This window comes from Notamacropus eugenii, chromosome 2, assembly GCF_028372415.1.
Source record: "Notamacropus eugenii isolate mMacEug1 chromosome 2, mMacEug1.pri_v2, whole genome shotgun sequence".
Taxonomy (NCBI): Eukaryota; Metazoa; Chordata; class Mammalia; order Diprotodontia; family Macropodidae; genus Notamacropus; species Notamacropus eugenii.
This window is the reverse complement of record NC_092873.1, coordinates 311538296-311559176: the sequence shown is the minus strand read 5'-3', so window position 1 is coordinate 311559176 and position 20881 is coordinate 311538296. Positions and strand designations below refer to the sequence as shown.

The 20881-nt window shown below is 38.5% G+C and overlaps 1 protein-coding gene across 7 annotated transcripts in view; it reads left to right on the top strand.

Annotated features, from left to right (window-relative positions):
• RHOT1 (ras homolog family member T1) overlaps positions 1 to 18517 on the top strand; it is a 72137-nt gene extending 53620 nt beyond the window's left edge. For 5 of the 7 annotated variants that reach the window (XM_072644981.1, XM_072644975.1, XM_072644976.1 and 2 more), the window contains 7 exons: positions 283 to 413; positions 1059 to 1142; positions 3303 to 3422; positions 3731 to 3933; positions 6667 to 6789; positions 15693 to 15836; positions 17331 to 18517. In XM_072644981.1, coding sequence (XP_072501082.1) covers positions 283 to 413; positions 1059 to 1142; positions 3303 to 3422; positions 3731 to 3933; positions 6667 to 6789; positions 15693 to 15836; positions 17331 to 17448 — 923 coding nt within the window. In that variant the 3' untranslated portion in view covers positions 17449 to 18517. The remainder of the gene's footprint in view (positions 1 to 282; positions 414 to 1058; positions 1143 to 3302; positions 3423 to 3730; positions 3934 to 6666; positions 6790 to 15692; positions 15837 to 17330) is intronic. The other 2 variants (XM_072644978.1, XM_072644979.1) reach the window with 2 other exon arrangements.
• The last annotated feature ends 2364 nt before the right edge of the window (positions 18518 to 20881 follow it).

Genomic DNA, 20881 nt, shown 5'->3' with positions numbered 1-20881 from the left:
AATACCAAAGGATTAAGATGAATTGGTCTTCATTGTTTATCCCACATGTCAGTTCTGGTATGTTTTCCTCCACTTGCTTGTTATGATTCCTTTGTAATACAGAGAACAGAAGAGCATTTCTTTGATTCATATCCTGTGTCTTATAAGATGTTGTTATAGGGCCTTTATCCTAAGTAAATATTCCTTAAAGCAGATGAGTGACCACATAACTTCCTGTTTTTTCTAAGGCAAACTAGAGACTGAAAAATGGTCTATCATGTGTGTTTTTATTTGTTTATTTAGTAACAAGAGATAAAAAGATAGATCTTCAAAAGAAGCAGACTCAAAGAAATGTGTTTAGATGTAACGTTATTGGGATGAAAGGCTGTGGCAAGAGTGGGGTTCTTCAGGCTCTCCTTGGGAGAAACTTAATGGTGAGTCTTCAGCTTTCAGAAATTCAGCAGAATGATGGATACATGCGTGCATCTTTGTAGATCCTTTTCAATTTGTTGTGTTTGGTACATGAGAGTTTAATAAAACCCAGCAACATGTATATCAGGGGCAAAGGATAGCGGAGAGCATTAGTAGTCTTTGTAGAGTTGAACCATTTGAAAAGCACTGAACCAGGTTTTCTCTGTGCCCTAATTGTTCCCAGCATTTGCCTTCCTGGTTTCTTATCCCAGGTCCCACATGTGGTGAGCAGCTGGAAGTGTGCCCACCCCCATTGAGTCTTTCATTCTTCTAAATGTTTTATAATAAAAGGACCCCAAGACTGTGTGGCCTTTTAGCCAGAAGGTGGTTCTGAAATTGGTATTTTCAGTAATTTATTTTACCTCATTTTCAACTATTGCTTTATTTATGTAGAACATTTTGAGCCACCAGCATAAGTAGAAAAAAAGTCTTTTGCCCATAGAGGCTGATAACAAAACCATATAAAATCAACATAATTTTCATATTTGCTAAGGGGCAAATAGTACAGAAAAGAAAAGCCCTTTTATTTATAAAAGGGCTTTATTGGTGAAAATTTAGTGGCATGATTTTATGTTGCAAATAATAAAAGATTTCTGTTCCACTTTCAGAGGCAAAAGCACATTCGTGATGACCATAAATCTTATTACGCAATTAATACTGTTTATGTATATGGACAAGAGAAATACTTGTTGGTAAGAAATTTTGTGTCCATTTTACCCATGAGGATTTGAATTTATTTCACTTTGTGCAGTGCCAGGCACAAAGTGGGAATGAATTTCCATTTAATTTACAGAATTATTAGTTGTGACTGAGGGATTGGGATTGCACGGGGTCCCTACGGGAGCAGGCATATCCATTTCTTTGGATATTCATCAGGAAAGACCACAGTGGCAGCAAGTGGGGAGTAATACTTCAGTCACACAGTACAGAGACAGAAGTCAGAATTGGTGGATACTTGGACAGCATGGACCAGTAATGGATGGAGGAGTATGGGGGACAGAAGTTTGGGGTGTCATTTATGGGGGGTTTTGGTGGTAGGGAGTGGACTAACTCTTACGTTGCTACCTTAGGGTTAGTTCATTAAGATATGTACATCTTCTCAAAGTTATTAGCTGCATCTTAGGGTTGGTTCATCAGCATAATATTTGTTGATGTTCTGCTGGCCTTCACTCTATGCATCTGGAACACCATGGACAGGTGGCAGGACTTAAGAGCCCTTATAGTAAACCTTGACTGGCTTTCCCTCATTTAGTACCTAGTCTTAGGATGTGGCCTTAGTTAATCTATGGGGCAGTTTCCAGTTTATGAGATAATTTGCAGGTAACTGTTATGCCCGCTTCAATTATGGGGCTCTTTGTAAGTGACTGCCAAGCTCCCCTTTGCCCTCTTACTTCCTCCTCTTTATACTGACTACTTAGGATGCTGCCTAGAAGGGGCAGTGGTGGTTATGGGGACCAGAACAAATGATACTTTTCGCAGAAGGGGCTGAATTGGTGCTTTTTGGCTGTTTTGAGCCGAATAGGTCCTCAGACTGTTATTTGTGGCATGAATATATGCTGTGTGTGAATTTGAGCAAGTCGCTGATTCCTCAGTGCCTCTGTAATCACCTGCCCCCAATGTTCCCCTAATTTTGGAGGAGCTGCTGCATCAGGGAAGGGAATTTTTGTCCCAAGAGCTCTGTCTAGTGGATCACATGTCCAGATTAAACAAACAAACAAACCCCTTTGCTACTTTAAAAGAGCCATTTTTTCATCACTATGTGAACAAGAAATGAATAGTACAGTTATTAAAGCCTCATCTAGAATCCCATTAGCAAGTTTAATTAAATTTGTGTAAGACTAGTTCAGTGAAACAAGAAGAGGAAGGTCCAGAAGGGTCTTCTGGGGGTTTGAGGCTCTGTCATCAGCAGTTGAGCTGTTTTCAGTCTGCCAATAAGTGACCACATTGAATTTAAATATCTCTATAGTCTACCAGATTAAATCTTTGTAGTGAAGATTTATGGCTCTTGCTTTTTTTTTAATTCTTCTTTGCCCTGTGTCCCTCTCTCATCAGCACAGAGCAGTGTTTAGATCCTTCCAAAGTTTGAAGACCATTTTCCCAGTGTTGACCTTTTTCCAAATTGAATGAGTCACACATGACTGGTAATGCGAACCTGCCCCCAGAAGTAGTTCCAGCAACTTGGAAGCCTAACATGAAGGGAGAGAGGAGAGAAAATGCAGTAACAGGAGGCCAAGTCTTGTGCAGCTCAGCTTGGGACACCTCCTACCATTGATTTCTGTGGCACCTGTAGAGTGGAAATAGAAGGAGAGCCAGTCTCCTTCTCAGCTCTTCTCCTTGATTGGGATCAGCTCAGTCCTTCTGTGCAGGAGGGACAATTACCTCCACTTCTTCTTTTTAAAAACATCCAGGAAAATGGTGAAAATGACTGTTTAGTCTGTGCATCTTTCTCAGAACAGAGACCAAAGAGCAGATGATTGTGATGATTACTTACACACACACACACACACACACACACACACACACACACACACACACTCACACTCTCTTTAAGGTTTGCAAAGCACTTTACAAATGTTATCTTATTTGATCCTCACAACAGTCCAGGAAGGTAGGTGCTTGATTATCTTCATTTTTCAGATGAAGAAACTGAAGCACATAGACCAAGGTTAAGTGACTTGCACTGGGTCACACAGCTAATGAATGCCTTAGGCTCCATTGGAATTCCAGGCCCAGGGCTTCGCACACTGTGGTGCCCCCTAACTGCCTATAAATGTAGAAATATAACTTTTAGTGTGCAATGAACCATTGTCTGTTTCCTGGCATTTACATTATTGTTTATCTTTCCTTTCAAGCTGCATGATATCTCTGAATCTGAATTCTTAACTGAGGCAGAGATCATATGTGATGCTGTATGCTTGGTGTATGATGTCAGTAATCCCAAGTCCTTTGAATATTGTGCCAGGATTTTTAAGGTTTGTAACTGTTGTATTCTGTTATCAAAGTCATGCCTATAGGGAATTTAACAAATCTTTAGCATGCCCAGAGCATCGTTATAGATTAGTTTTGTTTTCTAGATTAAAGACTATTCATATCCTGTTTATAGTCTGAGAGTGGCCTAAACAACACAAGTCTTTTAATTGTATTCTCTCTGTTAATCCTTTTGAAAGTAATGATGCCTTCTCAATTTAGAACTGAAACAGTTCACCCTTCATAGACTGATGCCCTTGAGTTTTCATGTAACCATGATTTTGAGGGTTTTTTACTTTTTTTCTTTGCATAGCAACACTTCATGGACAGTAGAATACCTTGCTTAATTGTAGCAGCAAAATCAGACCTACATGAAATTAGACAAGAATATAGCATTTCACCCAGTGACTTCTGCAGGAAACACAAAATGCCTCCACCACAAGCCTTCACTTGCAATACTGCTGATGCACCGAGTAAGGATATCTTTGTTAAGTTGACAACAATGGCCATGTATCCGTAAGTACTTGCTGTCTCTTATTTGCAGGCTGCATGGGTCACAGGGGCATAGCATGCCATGATCAGTCATGAGGGTGGAACACTGCCACATCGAAGTGATTTAGCAACAGAAAGAGACCTTTCAGTGAGAAAGTACAAATCAAAAAGAATACAGTTTTCCTTGGAAGGTATTTTATTTGTCAAAAATTGAATAATCCACTCAAAAGCAGCCCTTGTTTTAAAAATAAAGCCTATTTCAATGTATAAGATTTGGTTTTTTTGATTGTTCCTTTAAGACATCACCACACAAACCAAAAAAGAATTTGTTTCCTTTGTTTTTAACCAGTGTGTGAGAATTGGCAGTTTTCATGTGTCCTTTCTTTATATGAGTTTCTCTCCTGCTGGTGGTTAATTGTCATTGAGGATAACGGAAGGTAACTCGGGAGAAAGTTCAGTTTTATAAGCTACAAAGCCTAGTGTAGAATTCGATCTGGATAAAATCTCTCCGTTCATGGCTATGAGCCCTATTTTCATGTACATTTACAATATACTAATACATATGTGTATCTATACACATGCACAGAGCTGGTCACATTAAGTTGACTAATTGTCTTAAAATGCATGATTGAAGAGTATTCCTCTGGTACATTATAGACATAGAGAAAGAGAGATCCATTGTGTTTTGTAACAAAATCTCATATTTCATGCAGTGCGTTTCTTAGGGGTTTAAAGTGAAAAATTTTACTATTATATACATGTTATTCATCATATAGATCTTGACATTTTCTCCTTATGAAAAAATGCAGAATGATAAAAGACTAATAATCAGACATTGCTGTCAGCCAGGATTGGTTTATCTTCCCTTCAGTAAAAGGATAATTTCAGAACATTAGCATATTATAGATTTTATAGGTCAAATAGTTGACTTTTCTGGTGTTCCAGTGATGCCTTAAAAAAATAAAAACCCTTTAAATTCTAATTACTTTCTAATGGGACAAAAAGTCATTCCTAGTGCTATAATTCCTTGTATTTGTACAATTTATATGATATTATTGCTTTAAAACATATATATGCAGAGAGGATCATTACAAAGACAGATCCTACTAAAACATTAATAGAATAGAGAATTTGAGGAAACTCTGGGTCTTTCTAAAAAAAAACTACTTTGTAAGTTATTTTTTTCCTTATGTTTTCCCAGGGATTTTGTTGATGTTTTCTTTCAGGATTGCCAAGTGTCTTTTCTTATAATACTTTCTGTTATGCCATAATCACATAGAAACGCACTGCTTGGGAGAGCTTATTGCTTGGTGTAGAGTATCTTTTTTTATCATGTATGTTTTTAACATGTTTTAATATATCTTTTTATGTAGATTTGCATTTTACAGTGCTTCTCACAGTATTACATGTATGCATATGTATACACACATATATTTGAAAAATGTACATACATTGAGACTTGTTCTGTGGTTGATCTGAAGCTGCTTCTCCTGAAGCCTCTTGCTGTTGCTAAGCACACTTTGCATCCTGCCTTTCTTGATGGATAGAGCTTCATGTATGTTAAAGACTTAGATTCAATTTATAAAGTAACAGATGGATTCCAGTATGACAGCTGGTAATGGCTTTAGTATCAGTGATGTTCTCATCCTCACAAGTCATATTTTTAAAAGGAATGGTTTGGTTCATATTGAAACTTAACAAAAATTTTTTTCTCCATGGGATACTGCTAATCTTTCTTAACCATCCCACCACCATCTGCCATGACCCTCCTCAGCTCTCACCAGTGCAGCCATGTTGTCCTACTGAGAAGCCTCTGGCAATGCTCAGAGGTTGCCAGACTTGGTAGCTGATTGATTCCCTAAGGCCCTCTTCTGAGGGCCCTGCCCTTTGGGCCTCTTGTGGGAGGATGTGGGGTAACCTGCCCAAGTCTCGCATGTTGACTGAGCTTGACCAACTGGCTGTTGTTAAAGAAAAACTTTGGCCCTTAGTCATATGGGTTGAAGTATAATGAGTTGTGCCCTGCAACTGTGCCAAATTGTTCCCCTCCACTTGAAAGGCCCCTAAATTAATTCCCTTCCTGATTCCAGTTGGGTTTAATGTTGCCCCTCATTCCTTAGCTAGAGTCCTAGGCTCTGCCTGCCAGGCCCAGCAGCTCCCGAGTTTAATGGAGAGCACTGTGATCCCACCATGGGGCTCCAAGGAGTTTAGGAAGCACTTTGGTTTCCTTTGGGACCCAAAGCGGTGGGTAAAATGAGGGTGGGGGTGGGATTCTTGCCTCTCTGGAAGTGGATAGACTTGTCTTTTGTTGTCTTTTATTCACCAGCAGCACTTACTCCTTCCTGGTTTTCAAGCATGTGTGTGTGTGCTAGGGGAGGGGGGAGTGGAGATTATTTTAAATGCAAACAAAACTTTGTCCTGTTGGCAGATTGTTTTTATTTTTGTTTTTTTCTGATGAGGGTGCCATCTAATGCTGTGCAGACACTAAAAATCATGCAGTAATAATTTTTCCCCACCACTCTCTTCAAAAGCACAAGTTTGCCCTGTGCCCTTAGGTCTTATACATGGGTGTTGTGGCCCATCTGGTCGCCTCAGGGAGCATCACACTCTGCACAGCTTTAGTCCGCCCTTAGCTGCCCCTTTCCTCTGTAAATGTTGCTGATGCCTTAGACTCTTTAAAACAACAAAAAATCGGCACAGCCCCGCGGTGCCTCATTGGTGAGTAAGAACTCAACTGTGTCCTTCTGTGTGTTTTCGCAGCCATGCCCGGTTACGCTGTCTGTGCACCTGCAACAGGTGCACATTCTGCATCTGTCAGAGCTTCCTCAACTCAGACTTGCTGCAATCTGTAAAGAACAAACTCTTCACGGCAGTTCTTACCAGGTCCTCGCTTTATTTACTGCCTGCCGGGCATTCTATTAAAATACCAAAGAAAGAAAATAGATACTTTTCTTTTTAATACAGATTTTCATTACATAGCCACCACTGGCCAGGAGACTAGTCTTAAAATGCATCTAATTGGCACTAAAACTCTCATTGTGCTGAATGGTGGTTTGTACTTAAGATTTGTGACCATCCTTAGTAATTTCTTAAAGATAAGAGATGGATTTGGGGATGCTGTGACGGAATGAGTAAGGAAGATTTGGGGTTTTGCTTTAAGGAGGCTGATGTTTTTATTTTTTTAATATTGAATGATAATAGAGAGGCTGGAGTAGAAATATTTTAGAAATGTTGGAAAGTGAAGACACCTGGAGTACAAAGATTACAGTGGTAGGTGGTATTTTATTGTATTGAGCTTATTCAGACAAATTAAAATGTTATTCAGATGACCTTACTAATGTTCATGGCATATTAGATTTGTCTAAACTAGTGAATATGTTGTGAGGAAAACTGTAGCTTCTTAAATAACCTCTATTCCTGAAGCTGACTGAATGGTTTTGACTCCTCAGCAACAGAGCATCTCATGTCACCTGTATTACAGACCTTGAGTAATATGGAAAAGGAATTTCAGGGCCAGCAAGGCTACTTTCTGAGAGTTGTGTTTTTCTAAGTCCTTGTCTCCTGGCACTTGAGAGGTGTGACTGTAAAGTAATACCACTGGATTATTTCACAGAACTGAACTCATTCCTCCAAATAATCTTGTCTCCTTCAGTGCAGTCACTCTCAAAGTTTTTACGTTTACTTCAGCAGCATTGCCAGGGATCAGAAATGTATCTGGAAACCCTTTTTTGGAATCTTTTTCAGGCCTATTGTATTTTTAAGAATATCCTTCATGCTAGCAAATCTTTGTCTTTTGATGGTAGATTTGATTTTTTTTTTAAGCATTCAGATGTTGTTTAGAATCAAGTCTGGTAAATAAAATTGCCATCCAGCTGAGTAATAAAGAATGAGATATGATCCCCACTTCATTTTTATCAAAGCTTGTACGCTGGCTTTAAAGGCAATTCCAAAAGAGAAGATCCAAAAGTGGTTTAGACTGTGGTGACTGGTGAAATATTAGAGGATTGAAAAAATCAGTTTTGTTTAAAAATCCATCTTATTACTTTATTGTGGCACCTTTATAAAGCATTAGCGATACAGAAACTATTCTTTTGGTTTGGTAAAAGAATGGTAGCTCAAACTAAAGAATTCTCTCACCCAGTGACTCCATATTCATAGACTCATTACAAATCATGCTCTCATTTAGAACAAGAATTGCTAATGCAGCATCCTCCAGAGAAGGTCATTCGGCCTCTGCCTGGCTATATCTAATGAAGGGGACCTTTTAAAATAGTCGTGCCACTAAATAACCCAGTAACTCCTTGTGGGAATGATTTTTTTCCTTTATTCCATTTCAGCAACTCCACCCATTAGTCCTCTTTTTACTGTAGAAAAGCACAAAAATAGTCTCATTTTTTGGCATGCCCAACCTTTAGATTTTGAAGATAGTTATCATGTCTCCCTTTACTCTTTCCTTCTATAGACTTAAATAGCCCTATTTCCATTCCTCAGATGAGATCCTTTCTGCACTCCTCCTTATCCTACTTGCCTGTGACAACTGTCTAATTTGGTAGTGTTTCTCATAAGATTTGACACCTAGAACTGAACACAATTCTTCAGATGTAGTATGACCCCCGCACAGTACAGTTTAACTAATTTTCTCTAATCTGTCTACTGTATTTCTATTGATGATGTTAGCTTTTTAAAAAGTTGTGTTGGCTATGCTGACTGGTCAGTTAAATTTCCAGATCATCTTAATGTGAACTGCTCCTCACCCAAAGGTCCCTAGCCTATTTTATACAAGCTTTTTTTACAGAAATTTACATTATTTTATGTTGTAGTTTATATTAACCTCTGTTAAGTTTCATCTTGATTTTGGCCTGTCATTCTAGCCTATTGAAATTCTTTTGAATCTGTTGTCTGTTTCATTAGCTATACTTTCCTAGTGCTTTGTCATTTGCAAGTTTTATAAGAATTCCTTTTATGTTTTCATCCAAACTATTGCTGAAAGTGTTGGATGTATAAATCCAGATTTACCCCTGAGAGAAACATCCTACGGATTGAAAGAGGACCATGTCAGTACTCTTTTGAATGCCAACTGTGAATCACCCTTTATCAAGGTTTCATCATCATATCTGTAAGGATTTCATGGGAGCATGTTATCCGATTGCTGAAATTTATTTATGATGTATTTATAGCATTCCACAGATCTCCCAATCTTGTGGTTCTATATAAAAAAAGGAAATGACGTTGATTTAGCATGATATTTTCTTAAGTGAGTCTACCTGGGCTCCTAATAATTACTGCTCACAAACTCATAGACTTACAGAATTTTAAAAATGAAAAGACTCAACCCCTTCATTTTGCACATTAGGAGGCCCTATGTAAACTATAGGCCCAGAAGTTATTATGACTTAATCAAGAACACATAGTTAGGGTCAGAGTTGAACTAGAAATCAAATCTTCTAACTCTCAAGTTGAGTGCTCTTTCTGCTACAAATCATTGTTCTCCATTGATAATCCATTCTAGACATCCCTAGTGACTTTTTAGTACAGATTGGTGTTTCATAGGGTATCTTGGAGTGCTATGTGTAATGGGTATTATCTTTTAATCTTTATCGCATATTTTATTTGCATTCTTTTTTTGCTTGGGTTCATTTGGTGGCCACAGTGACTTTAGGCCAGCACTTTTGATCTAAACTACAATACGAGGGAGGTAGAATATATGAGAAATACTCTGCAGCCATCCTGTGGACCACTTTGCATCTTTGATCCCTGAAGAATCATAGGTACTTTAACTACATCCATTTATCAACGGGGAGTAGCTTAATGTCTGCCAATAATAGCAGAATTTTTTAATCTCCAACATGATAATAGATAACTGAAAAATTAAATCTTGACAGCTGAGGAAGAGGAAAAGAAATGATCCAAATGGACTCCTACCAGCTAGTCCCTTTCAGGGCTTGTTTCTTAACAATCCTTCCAGAAGGATTAACCCCTTTACCTGTTAAACAGTGTTGGTACCTCTTGTTTTTCTAATTTTATTCCCTAGGATAGGAGGCTAAGTGTTAACCATTTTGGTTTTTAAAAAATCTCTGAGTATATGTTGTATTCGTCATGTAAAACTGAGAATGCAAATATAGCCACGTTTCTGGAACTCTCTTTCAAAGTAAAAGTCATGTAGGCTATTCTGCTCTTGCCAGTCTGTTCAGGTTTATCTTTTTACATGATGATAAATTATATTGTTAACCTGTCATCAAGGCTTCTCTCCCCCCACCCCGGTCAATTAATGATCTCAGTTCCCCAGCTGTAAAAGGAGGGTGATAACAGCACCTACCTCATAAGGTTATTGTGAAGTTCAAAAGAGATAATATTATAAAGTGCCTCACACAGTGCCTGGCATATAGTAGATGCTTAATAAATGCTGGTTCTCTCCCTGCTTCTTCCTTAACTGTTCCATAATGAAAGCTGTGTTCATTAGAAAAATGAAAAATACCTTCTGTGTACATTTTATACTTATATATTATATCTAATCCTTCTTGTAAATTTCTTGATTTTTTTTTAATGTGGACACAAAGTTACTGTGAAGGTGCAAATGATATCATTTGTTTGAACTGCCCAGGGCCCTTTTGGTAGTCCTCCTTCCAGACTCCTACACTTTCATGTGATGCCTGAGGATTATTAGTGTAATGCAGGGCTTTACATATAAACAGTTTTAATGTTTTCTTTCTTATAGACATTCATTAGCACTCGTCGGCTGCTTGGTCACATTACAGCTTTTCTTTACAGCTTTTTCTTTTCTGCTTTGTAATACATGTCCCACATACATTGCTGTGTCGAATCCTCCTGTTTATTTTAGCCACATTTTTATCAAAGAATCTTCTGTTTGGGGACTTTGTTTTGTTGCTTGTTTCCCACTTTTGTTTTAGAATTATGTTTCTTCCATTCCATTTTAATTATTTGCATTAGTTTAATCAAATCATTGGCTAATTGTTTATATACTGTGAGAGCAGCATTTTACTCTGGTAACAAAGTTCTTAATTTACCTTCTATTGAATCTTTGAATAGAAGGTGATTATGCCTTTCTATCCATGAGTTGTGGTTCTTGTGCCTGTTAGGATGCCCAAAATTTTTTAAAATCAGAAACTTACTTCATTACAGGAATTTACAGAATTGGTTAGCAGTACAAATGTCATAGCTTTAATGGTAATCAGTTCTTTCTTCAGATTCTGTCATTTCAGTCCACAATCATTTTTGGAAGAAAAGATCTTCCCATTTTCAAACCTTTAGTCAATGCCTTGGGCAGCACACTAATAAAAAGATGATTTTTCAAGGAAGCTGTCTCAGCTATAAACTTGTGAGTTATGTTGCATTTATTCCTTCACTCATATGTTTGTTACTGAGTGCCCACTGTCTTAACCAAGTACTGGGGGAGATGCAAAATTCTTTCACAGATCTCTTTTGCTGCCATCACTTCCTACCTTATATTATGCTTATTTGTGTTTAAATGCACCTAAAATATGGCCATTTTCCTTGCCTCCAGTATACTGTAAGCCCAAGGCAGAGTCTTTTTTTTAATGTTGTACCATAAGCATCTCATGGAATCTCTGAGGTACCTAATAAATGTTTGTCGGATTATAAGATAAGATACAAACATGGATAACTATAATATGGAACCTCAAATATTATGTGTGTTTGGTTGATTGTGTAAAAGGATTTTATCTTTTTCTTCCTAGTTTGAAAGCAAAATAATGGTACCTGACTGCAACTCAAGATGCTCACTGTACATGTGACATTAAGTTAGGTTTTCCTTGTGAAAACAGCTAGTTTCCTGCAAAAGTTTGCTCATTGATACTGTATTCACCTACTATACACAAGAACTTGTTAAAGTCTCCTCAGGTAAATTGCTGCTGCTTGCATCTTTTAGATTTTGTTGTTAGTATGTTAAAGTATCTGGCAACATGTGGTTTGCCTTTACTGATACTCTTTTTAGTCTGTCTATTTAGGTGTACTTAGATGATATTAGAGCATTTTTCTGTAACTTCCATCTTCTGCAAATCTGGATTTTGCCGATGACCAGGGAAGCGTTCCTGGAAATGGGGCCACAGTTCTGTCCTTTTCCAAAGTGTGTTAGTATTAAGGCATGCTCAGTTAACAGCTTGCTTATAGAATGTGGTACTAGTAACCCACATTGGGCACTTGTGTTGTAAATTCTAAAAATATTTTGAGAAAAAACAGATCGAAACATTTCATGTCACCAAAATGTTGCATTTTGTTGTGGCCCTGGGGCCTACAGTTTGAATGAATAGAATCAACTTTTATATTAGAAATGAATATTCAGAATACTCTTTGCCAAAGAAGGAATAGAGAAAGGAAAATGAGGTCAAAACTGACAGCCATGTAATTTCAGAAAAGCACGTCTTTGCCAGACCTTCCAGACGTCTGAGAGACAAACTTTTTTGGATCAGAAGACTTTTTTATGCAAGCTAAAGCAGCAGAGGGGGTGACTGGCTGGCCTTGGAGCCAGGAAGGACCGGATTGATGTCCTTCCTCCGACTCATAGTGAGCCGTGTTACTGTGGGCAGGTCACTTAAGTTCAAGGATCTCGGCCCCTGAGGATCTCAGGTACTAACAGTCTTTATTGCTGGAGGAAGTCCTAGGCCCTGACAACCCCTGCCCCTCCCCTCCCCAAACCAAGCAAGAAGTGGCTAGAGTCACCTGAGCTTTAGTTTGGGGAGACCTGGCTTGGTTCTTCATTTAGTAGCTCTGGTGTTATGATGATTAGAATATGGTATTAGCTATGGTTGCAGGTGCATGTTAGCTTGGACTTTGTAGAAACACTGGCAGTTTATTTTGTTCTTTGAAGTCAGCTTCATGTCAGAGTGTACGTGTGCATGGAGTGTCAAGAGAATGTGTTCTTGGGCTATGTTTGTCAGTGTTGTGGTTGGAAAGGATAAGATTACAGAGGAGAAGAAGAAAGGGAAAGAATACATTCATGTCAGAGATAATTGGAGGAGACCCAGCACAGTTTCAGTGGGCCTTCCCCTGGGCCTGATCTCCTTCCTCTTTCCCATCCTCAGATCCTAGATCTGGAATGGATGGCCCTCAGAGGCTGGTTAGTCCAAACCGTGGAATCTGCAGTGGCAGAAATGAGAACTAGGGTGGTTCAATGACTCGCCCACAGCCCCATAGGTAGTAAGGGTCAGAGGTGGAACTGGAACTCAGGACCCCAACTCCAGGACTAGTGACTTTCTTACTACCACGTCCCCCCTTCTCAATATTCTGATCGGTTTTAGTAGGAGCATTTTCAGGACCCCGAAGACTGAATTTTCAGATCATTTTGTTAAACAAACCCCAGAAAGCTTACCCTAATATTACTAATGTTAGGGGATTCTTCCTGTTGCGAAATGGCCTGCATTTGACGCTAAAGAAAAATAAATTATTTTTTATCTCATTTAAACCTCCCCTCACCCCCAATTTGGCACCCTGCCAAGGTGTATGTAGCATAGGAGTTATTGTGATATACTAGAAAAGGTGCTCAATAGGGCCTAGGCTTTTCCAAGTCACCTGGAGACATCTTGGTTAACCTCAGTTTTCTCCTCTGTAAAATGGAAGTAGTGATGCTTGTAGCACCCCTTCCACAGGGCTGAAATGAGGGAAAGTACCTTCTGTACAATAAAGTACTTTATTTCACTGGTCAGCTACTCTCCCCTTCTCCTCCTAATTTGTACATTCTCGGGTAGATTTAATTCTGATTGAGTCCCTTTGGGATTATTTATAAATGTATTGATGTTTACCCAGTATAAAAATTCAACATGTTTTTCAAATTTTAAAACAAACTTTACATTTATTTTATAAAGCAAAAAACAAGGGAAGTACAAACGTATACTTAGTTTTACTAATTTTTTGTCATGTTGCAGAGACTTAGAGCTCACCCTGTACGTATATAATTACATTTACAGCTCTGTGTTTCAGGCACCTATATAGACACTATATATATATATATATATATTATATAGACGCTTAAGTAAAGGTAGTTTCAAGCATTTAATCATACTTAATTCATAATGTATGTTCTAATCATATGTTCTAATCAGATATTGCCACTGAGAATTGCTGAACTGTATGATCTTATGCTGGCAAGCAACATTAAGAGATCCTGGAATGGTAGTTGAGGTAGAAAAGATATGTCATAAGATATGGACATGTCTTCTAAAATGGTCGTTGGCGTGAACCCTCTGAAAGATTTGCACTTTGGGATCACTGAGGTGTGGTTTTGGCTTACCTTTGGGCAGCTTCATGAAACCACTGCTTGTGCTTAGGCTGGAGATCTGAAAAAAGAAACTTGAATCAGACCTTACTACTTCCTTGACTAATATCTGTTAGATCCCTCTTGTCTCTGTTTACGTGATATCACTGAGCTGAGTAATGACAGATGTGCTGTCAGATTTAAAAATGCCTTCTCTGTAATAAATACTGCCTGCTGAGTACAGTTTTCAAGTACATTTAATGAAAGAATAATTTATTTTCCCAACTATGCTTCTGTATCCCAGAATATCTGTAACATTAAGGAAGATGTTGAAGTATTTTAGGAGTAAGTGGTTGCTTGCCATAAGTATTACAGTAAGCCAGTGGCATTAAGGGGTTGTATTTGTCTGAGCCAAGCCTCAACAGTGTGTGCACTTGATGTTTCTCACGTGTAAATATGTGCATCTGTATTACATAGAGTGCTATCGGGAATAGATAAATACTGTGTTGCAAAGCTAATGAAAACTGAGCTGTCAAGATGGATATTTTCTTCAGTAGCAGTCCCCTGTTCTTCTAACTCCAACAAAGAGGAGCCTGCATTAAACATATTTATAGAATAAGAGATTCTGTGTTGGGAAATCCTTTTGATTGTATTTTTCATATGATTAGAGCAAGCCAGTCCTTCCTGCCCTTCCTCAAGGTTAAAAAAATAAAAACAAACAAAAAGTACCTTTCGCCTCCATGTTGGTAAAAATGTGAGATTAATCCCAACAAGGAAGGAGATAGGGACTAAAGAATGGTTTCTGAAGCAGAGAAGATAAGAAATTCATCCTCAATATTGAATGGAGAAATTTTATTGCATTGCTTTGGCTGCTATTGGAACCCACTACAAGATAAGCTCTGTAATGTACCTGTAACCTGTGTTCCTATTTTTAATATTATGTACTTGTTGAATTGGAGTAGTTTAGAAACTCTCACTAGCCATGAAAGCATCAGTCAGTGTAAACTTGTATGTTTTTTGTAGCTTCTAAGATGTTAGTTGGGGATGTGTGTTAGCTTTCATATATATCATTTCTGTAGTGGTTAATTAGTCTGCAGGTAAAACGGTAAGAGTTAGACGCTGGGTGATTTACCCCTTTGATGTTTGGGTGATTGAGATATATCAGGACCTGGTTGTTAGCCTCATAAATGGATACTTGGTGTGCCCGTATTTGCCCCAAAGTGCCAGATTGGTAGTGCTTTCAAGGAGCTAATTCAAGTGTCTCAGATTTAGTGTTAGAAACAGCAGTGTTAAGAATGTATAGGGAAATGTGTTCAAGAGCCCTAGAGTTGCTTGTTCAGGTGTTCAAGGTTATTTTTAACCAAATGCTTATTAAATGTGATAACCCCATTATAGAATAAGTTTGTTTAAAGTCTGAAAAAAGGTAGAAAGAATGAGACAAAGCGTTGCAGTCTGGCAAGTAAATTTATATTATGGGATGTGTACAAAGAGGTATATTTTAAGACCCTTGCTGTGTTGAGCTGTGCCATGAACCACAAACTGTGCATGTGTGCAAAAGGTTAAGAGCCCAGGTAGCTGAGTGGGGTGCCATGCTGTTAGCAGACGACGAAGGCAGTATTGTTCACCAGGTGCACGCTGTCAGTTCCGTAGAAGATTCCATCTTCATGGAGTCATCTCAAGGTCCACTTTTTCTTGAAGCCAGGTAACATTTCCCACGCTCGTTGGTTTGACCCTGCTGGGTGTTTTCCAGTTGGAGAAACTGAAACCCAGATATCTAGTTCCTTAAGTGATTAAAAAAAAAAAAGATATTGTGTGTTAAAAGAACTAACTTTAGCAAGATGGAATGCACCTGTGTTATCATTTTACTCTTAAAAAACACACATAAAGAATGATTTGAAAAGAGAGATTTGCCTTTCTTTTGATGTGTGAGGGAAAGCATTGGAGTGCTGTGCTGCTGGGCAGTACTGATAAGCATGAAATACTGAGGCTTGAGTTGCTGGCTCCCAGTTCCTGGGGCTCATGGAATGCAAAATCACCCTAGCTACAACAGGCAGTGAAATGTTTAGGAACTAAGGTAATTCTGCATTCTGTGACTAAGTCAAGGGGCAAAATAATTTGGTATAATATATGTTTTGGCTATTAACTCTCCTTTGCATGTGTTTATACACTCGGTATCTCCTTTCTTGTAGACATTTAACTTTCACCTAAAATCTGTTTCTCCAATGTACGTAGGCCTAAAAATAACTTAGCCTAGACTATACCCATAAACGCTTTAATCTATAGGTTTCCCACATCACCTCAGTTGCATTTGCTTAATTAAAACTTTGGTGACACATGAATAAATTCCTTGGACCCACCTTGGCTTTAAAAGCTTTATCTTCCTTTTGGTAAGCTGTCATACTTGAGACTTGAGGGTGGCCAGCAGTGTTTTTAACTGAGCATGTTCACAAACTTAGTTTGTGGTAAAGGGGGAGATTGGGTTCATTGGCTGTCCACCCCTTGTCATGCATAACATGGCTTCTTTTATGTCATCCAACCACTCTCATTCTACCATGTTACATTGCGTCTTTTGGTTTGTACTGTTGTCACTGCCTGTTTCACTAACCCCCGGTTTCCTATTAACAAGTTTTTAACATGATGCAAACTAGTAGTTATTTTTTTCTTTGGTGGGGGAGGCTTTCTCCAAATTTTTAAAAGGGGACTAGGAATTCTAAAGTTTGATTAATCGCTGCTCTTAGAAAAGTATTGCCACTTGTCACTAAGCTACCTAGTGTATCTTGAGGTTCCTGGAGTGGGGTGATTTTGCTCATTGTTTGAATTCAGCAAAATCACCTTCAAAGATGTGAAAACTTGATCATATTTCTCATTTTTAATGACCAGCAGATAATTTAAAAGAGTGGGTTGTTTTTTAACCTATTTATTGGTCTTTCTTCATGAGAAAAATGCAGTAATAAAAAATCCTAAACTTCATCTATTCTAAAATGTTAGCTAATTGCAAAGCTACTGCCTCTTTTCCCTGCAGACGATAATGGCTAAACTGCTATCATCTGTTTTGATGAAAAGCTTTCAGTAAATATAGCAGTTTTGAATTAGCCTGACAAGTGTCCTAATACTTCCCTAAAAGTTCTTGATTGATATAACACTATGTTTTCAAATAAGTCCTGTTTTTGAAATTGCTTCTGTTTTCTGACTGCAGGCACGTGACACAAGCTGACCTCAAGAGCTCCACGTTTTGGCTTCGAGCAAGTTTTGGTGCTACAGTATTTGCAGTTTTGGGGTTTGCTATGTACAAAGCATTGTTGAAACAGCGATGATTTAAACAAGTACAATACTGGCCCTACCAAAAACCAATACTTTTATGTACATTCTGAATGCTTTAAATTCTGCTAGAAATGTTGAGATATTTATATATGCAGAGTTACTTTATTAATATTTGTAATTCTTGCGTAAGAGTATTTTAAAAGATAGCAAGGACTGCAGTATTGGCTAGTGTATGCAAAGGAGAGCTCTCCCTACTGGCCACAGAAAGGTGGCCGTGCTACAGAGGCCAAAAGGGAATGTTCTGTAAATAATGTACATATGCAGGCAGCAAGATATGTGGCTTCCCGAAGAAACTGAGTGATGGGAATGCTGTCCATAGATGTTCCCACACAGCATCATTTTAGTTAGTGTTTAATTGGAACTCACTGTCATAGGTTTTAGTTCAGCTCCATTGTACTTGCTCATGGATTACTTATTTATTTCACTTTCATTTGAATTGATGTTCTGGGGGTGGGGTGGGAGGGGACTCTAAGCTACACGAGGCACAGTTCACAACTGTCTCTCCATGGAGGGTGGGCGTCAGTTTTCCAATAGAATTTTGTTTCATTTCAGGGACAGCTTCACTCTGGCACACCGACCACCAAGGCTTGGTACAGTTTGTGACATGTACAGCTGGACGTGAGGCTCCCCTTTAAGGGTAGAGCAGAACTTTCAAAAAGTCACATAGCAAAAGAATCAGTGTAATTGTTGTGTATTCTTTAATTTTCGAGTATGTTGTATTTTTTAAACCCTTTCAGATCACAGGGGGAGGAGCCAATTTATACATTATGAATGTTTCTGGTTCAAAAGACCATTACTGTTTAATTTCCTTCAGTCTGTAAATCATTGTATCTTGGCTGTACCTGTGGTGCCAAGGGAGTGCACAGTTCTTGCTATGTTGTAGAATATCACAGTAGCCGCATGCTTCCTGATGTGTTCTATACCTGGTTAGAACTCCCTCTGTAGACAGCAACTTTTTTAAATGAAAGAATAAATCTAAAGAATCTAAACCCTCACGATAAACTTATTTTTTCCATCATCAACCTTTTAAAGTATTTCAATAAATAACTAATGTGTACTGTGGTTCATTTATGTTGGGTCATCTCTCCTAGAAATCAAGCAATTAACCAACCTTTATTAAGTGCTTTGTTGTTTAGTCATTTCACTCATGTCAAACTCTTCATGACCCTATTTGGGGTTTTCTTGGCAAAGAAACTGGAGCGGTTTGCCATTCCTTCTCCAGCTTCTTTGATAGATGAGGAAACTGAGACAAACAGGATTAAGTAACTTGCCCAGGGTCACACAGCTATTTGGGACCTGAATTCATATCTGACCTCAGTCCAAATAGCTGTGTGACCCTGGGCAAGTTATTATATATAGCTGTAGATCTGTATCCACCAACTTCCCCAATTTAGTGCTTATTGTGTGCCATACATTGTGCTAAGCACTGGAGATTCAGAGACAAAATAGCCCCTGTCCTCAAGGAATTTAACATTCTAATAGCAGAGACTACATGCACATATATAGATCTACACAAGATCTACAGCTATACCTATATAAGTAACTTTGGAGGGGACCGCCGCTGAAATGTTAGTGGCATGGGGTGCTGTGATATTTGAAGTGAAAAGGAAAGATCTGGAACAGACACTTTGGGAGGTGGGATAGGGAATTAGTTACAAAAAGCATAAATAGATTGCCCTGTTGAAGTGAGGGTCCCATGAGATGAATAACGGGTTAGCCCTGTGAAGTGATTTCTTCCGTCTCAGTCCATCAGAACATGAGTTAGAGTGGAGGGGGTGGGATGATGGCATTAATTCATCCAGGGCCTGGATTCAGGAAGACAGAGCACTCAAGATTGGGAAGAGAGGATGAAGGAGCCAGGGGACAAACAGTGTTTCTCCATAGACTTGAATGCACCCTCATATACGCACCTTTCCAAATCTTTTAAGTCTGTCACTGAAACAAAAGGTCACATTTATTTTAAAAACAAGGACAAAGACGTTGCATTTGGCAGCATATGGAAGAACAGTGATTCACAGCTGGTTTTCAAAAGTCATTTATGAATTACTATTTTCCCACAAGGAACTTTCTCCCTCTCAGAGATTTTTCTTGCTCTTTTAAGGGAACAGTTCAGAAAACTGACCCTTCTGACTCGTTCCTTGGACAGCACAATAGTCACACACAATTACTAGTTACCAGTTTTTATATAGTGTGTACTATGTTTACTTATTTACTTCCTCATTTTTCCCCTGATAGATTAAAAACCATACTTAGGTAGTACCTTACAGCTGGCACACACAAAAAACTCCACCCAAAACAGAACCTCAGAGCTGTCCTGTTTGGTAGGTAGTTCAAATATCCCTGTGGCCAAACGATAAAGGCTCTGGGAGAGGCTAAGTGGCATGCTTATTCTACTCTAAAATGGGGTAGAGGGAGTATTATATAAGCATCTAAGCCCTGTTTAGCCTCTCCCCATGGCAGTCTTCAGTAAGCTTTGAAATTCTTACTCCCATTTACTAAAGAATGGTTATCTGGAGTCCCTGACAGCTAATTTAGAACTCAGATCACTTACGAAGTGCATACTGTGTGCCAGTTACTGTGTTAAGCTCTAACCCCTCATCAAAATTCCTCTGTGCTGAGAGTGAAAGACTGATTTAAACAAAGCTGCTTTCCTGAGTGTTTTTGTGAGAGATTCAAAGAATTGGTGACTGGTTGAGAAGTATTTTATATTTAGAATCTTCTTTGAAGTTTCTGATTTGGGACTTAAGCATTTTTAACTCGAGAAGAAAGGACTGGTTAACTGTGGCAGACTGTTGGCATGTCCTCATGGGGTTAGAAGTACATTGGGGAGGCTTGGAAAGTTTGTAGAAATGGGGCAAGAGGGGAATGAGTCTAAGAGGCAGCTGGGCAAGGGTTAGAATAACTTCTTTTCCACCTCTATTTCTAAATATGCTCCTTCTACAAAGCTGAAAAATGGTCAACATTTGTATTGATTTCTCTCCGCCCTCTCCCAGCCCCTCGCCAAATATTTTTTAAGCGACAAGAAATATAAGAGAAAGAAAAGTATAGGTTAAATGTAGTAAAAAAAAAAAAAACAAAATTCTTCTGAGTTTTGTAATTTGCTCAGGAGAAAAGTAGAGAGTATCAAAGCGAGGAAAAAAACCCCTGGGAAACAGAAATTTGTAACTGACAAAAGAAGCATCTTCAGTTGAAATAATACTTACTAGAAAATAAAACTAGACTTAAAAAGAGACCCCATTTGTTGGAGAGCAAATGGTTATACTTTCTACATGCACTTCTTAGGCTACTTTTGTTACAAACAGCCATTAGTATATTGGAAGGCAATCATAGGAACAGATACTTCTATCTGTCATGTTGATTGTTTGGAATTTCATAGTCATACACTGTCTTAGCTTAAGTAGTATTTGTACGTAGCATCTCAAGAGG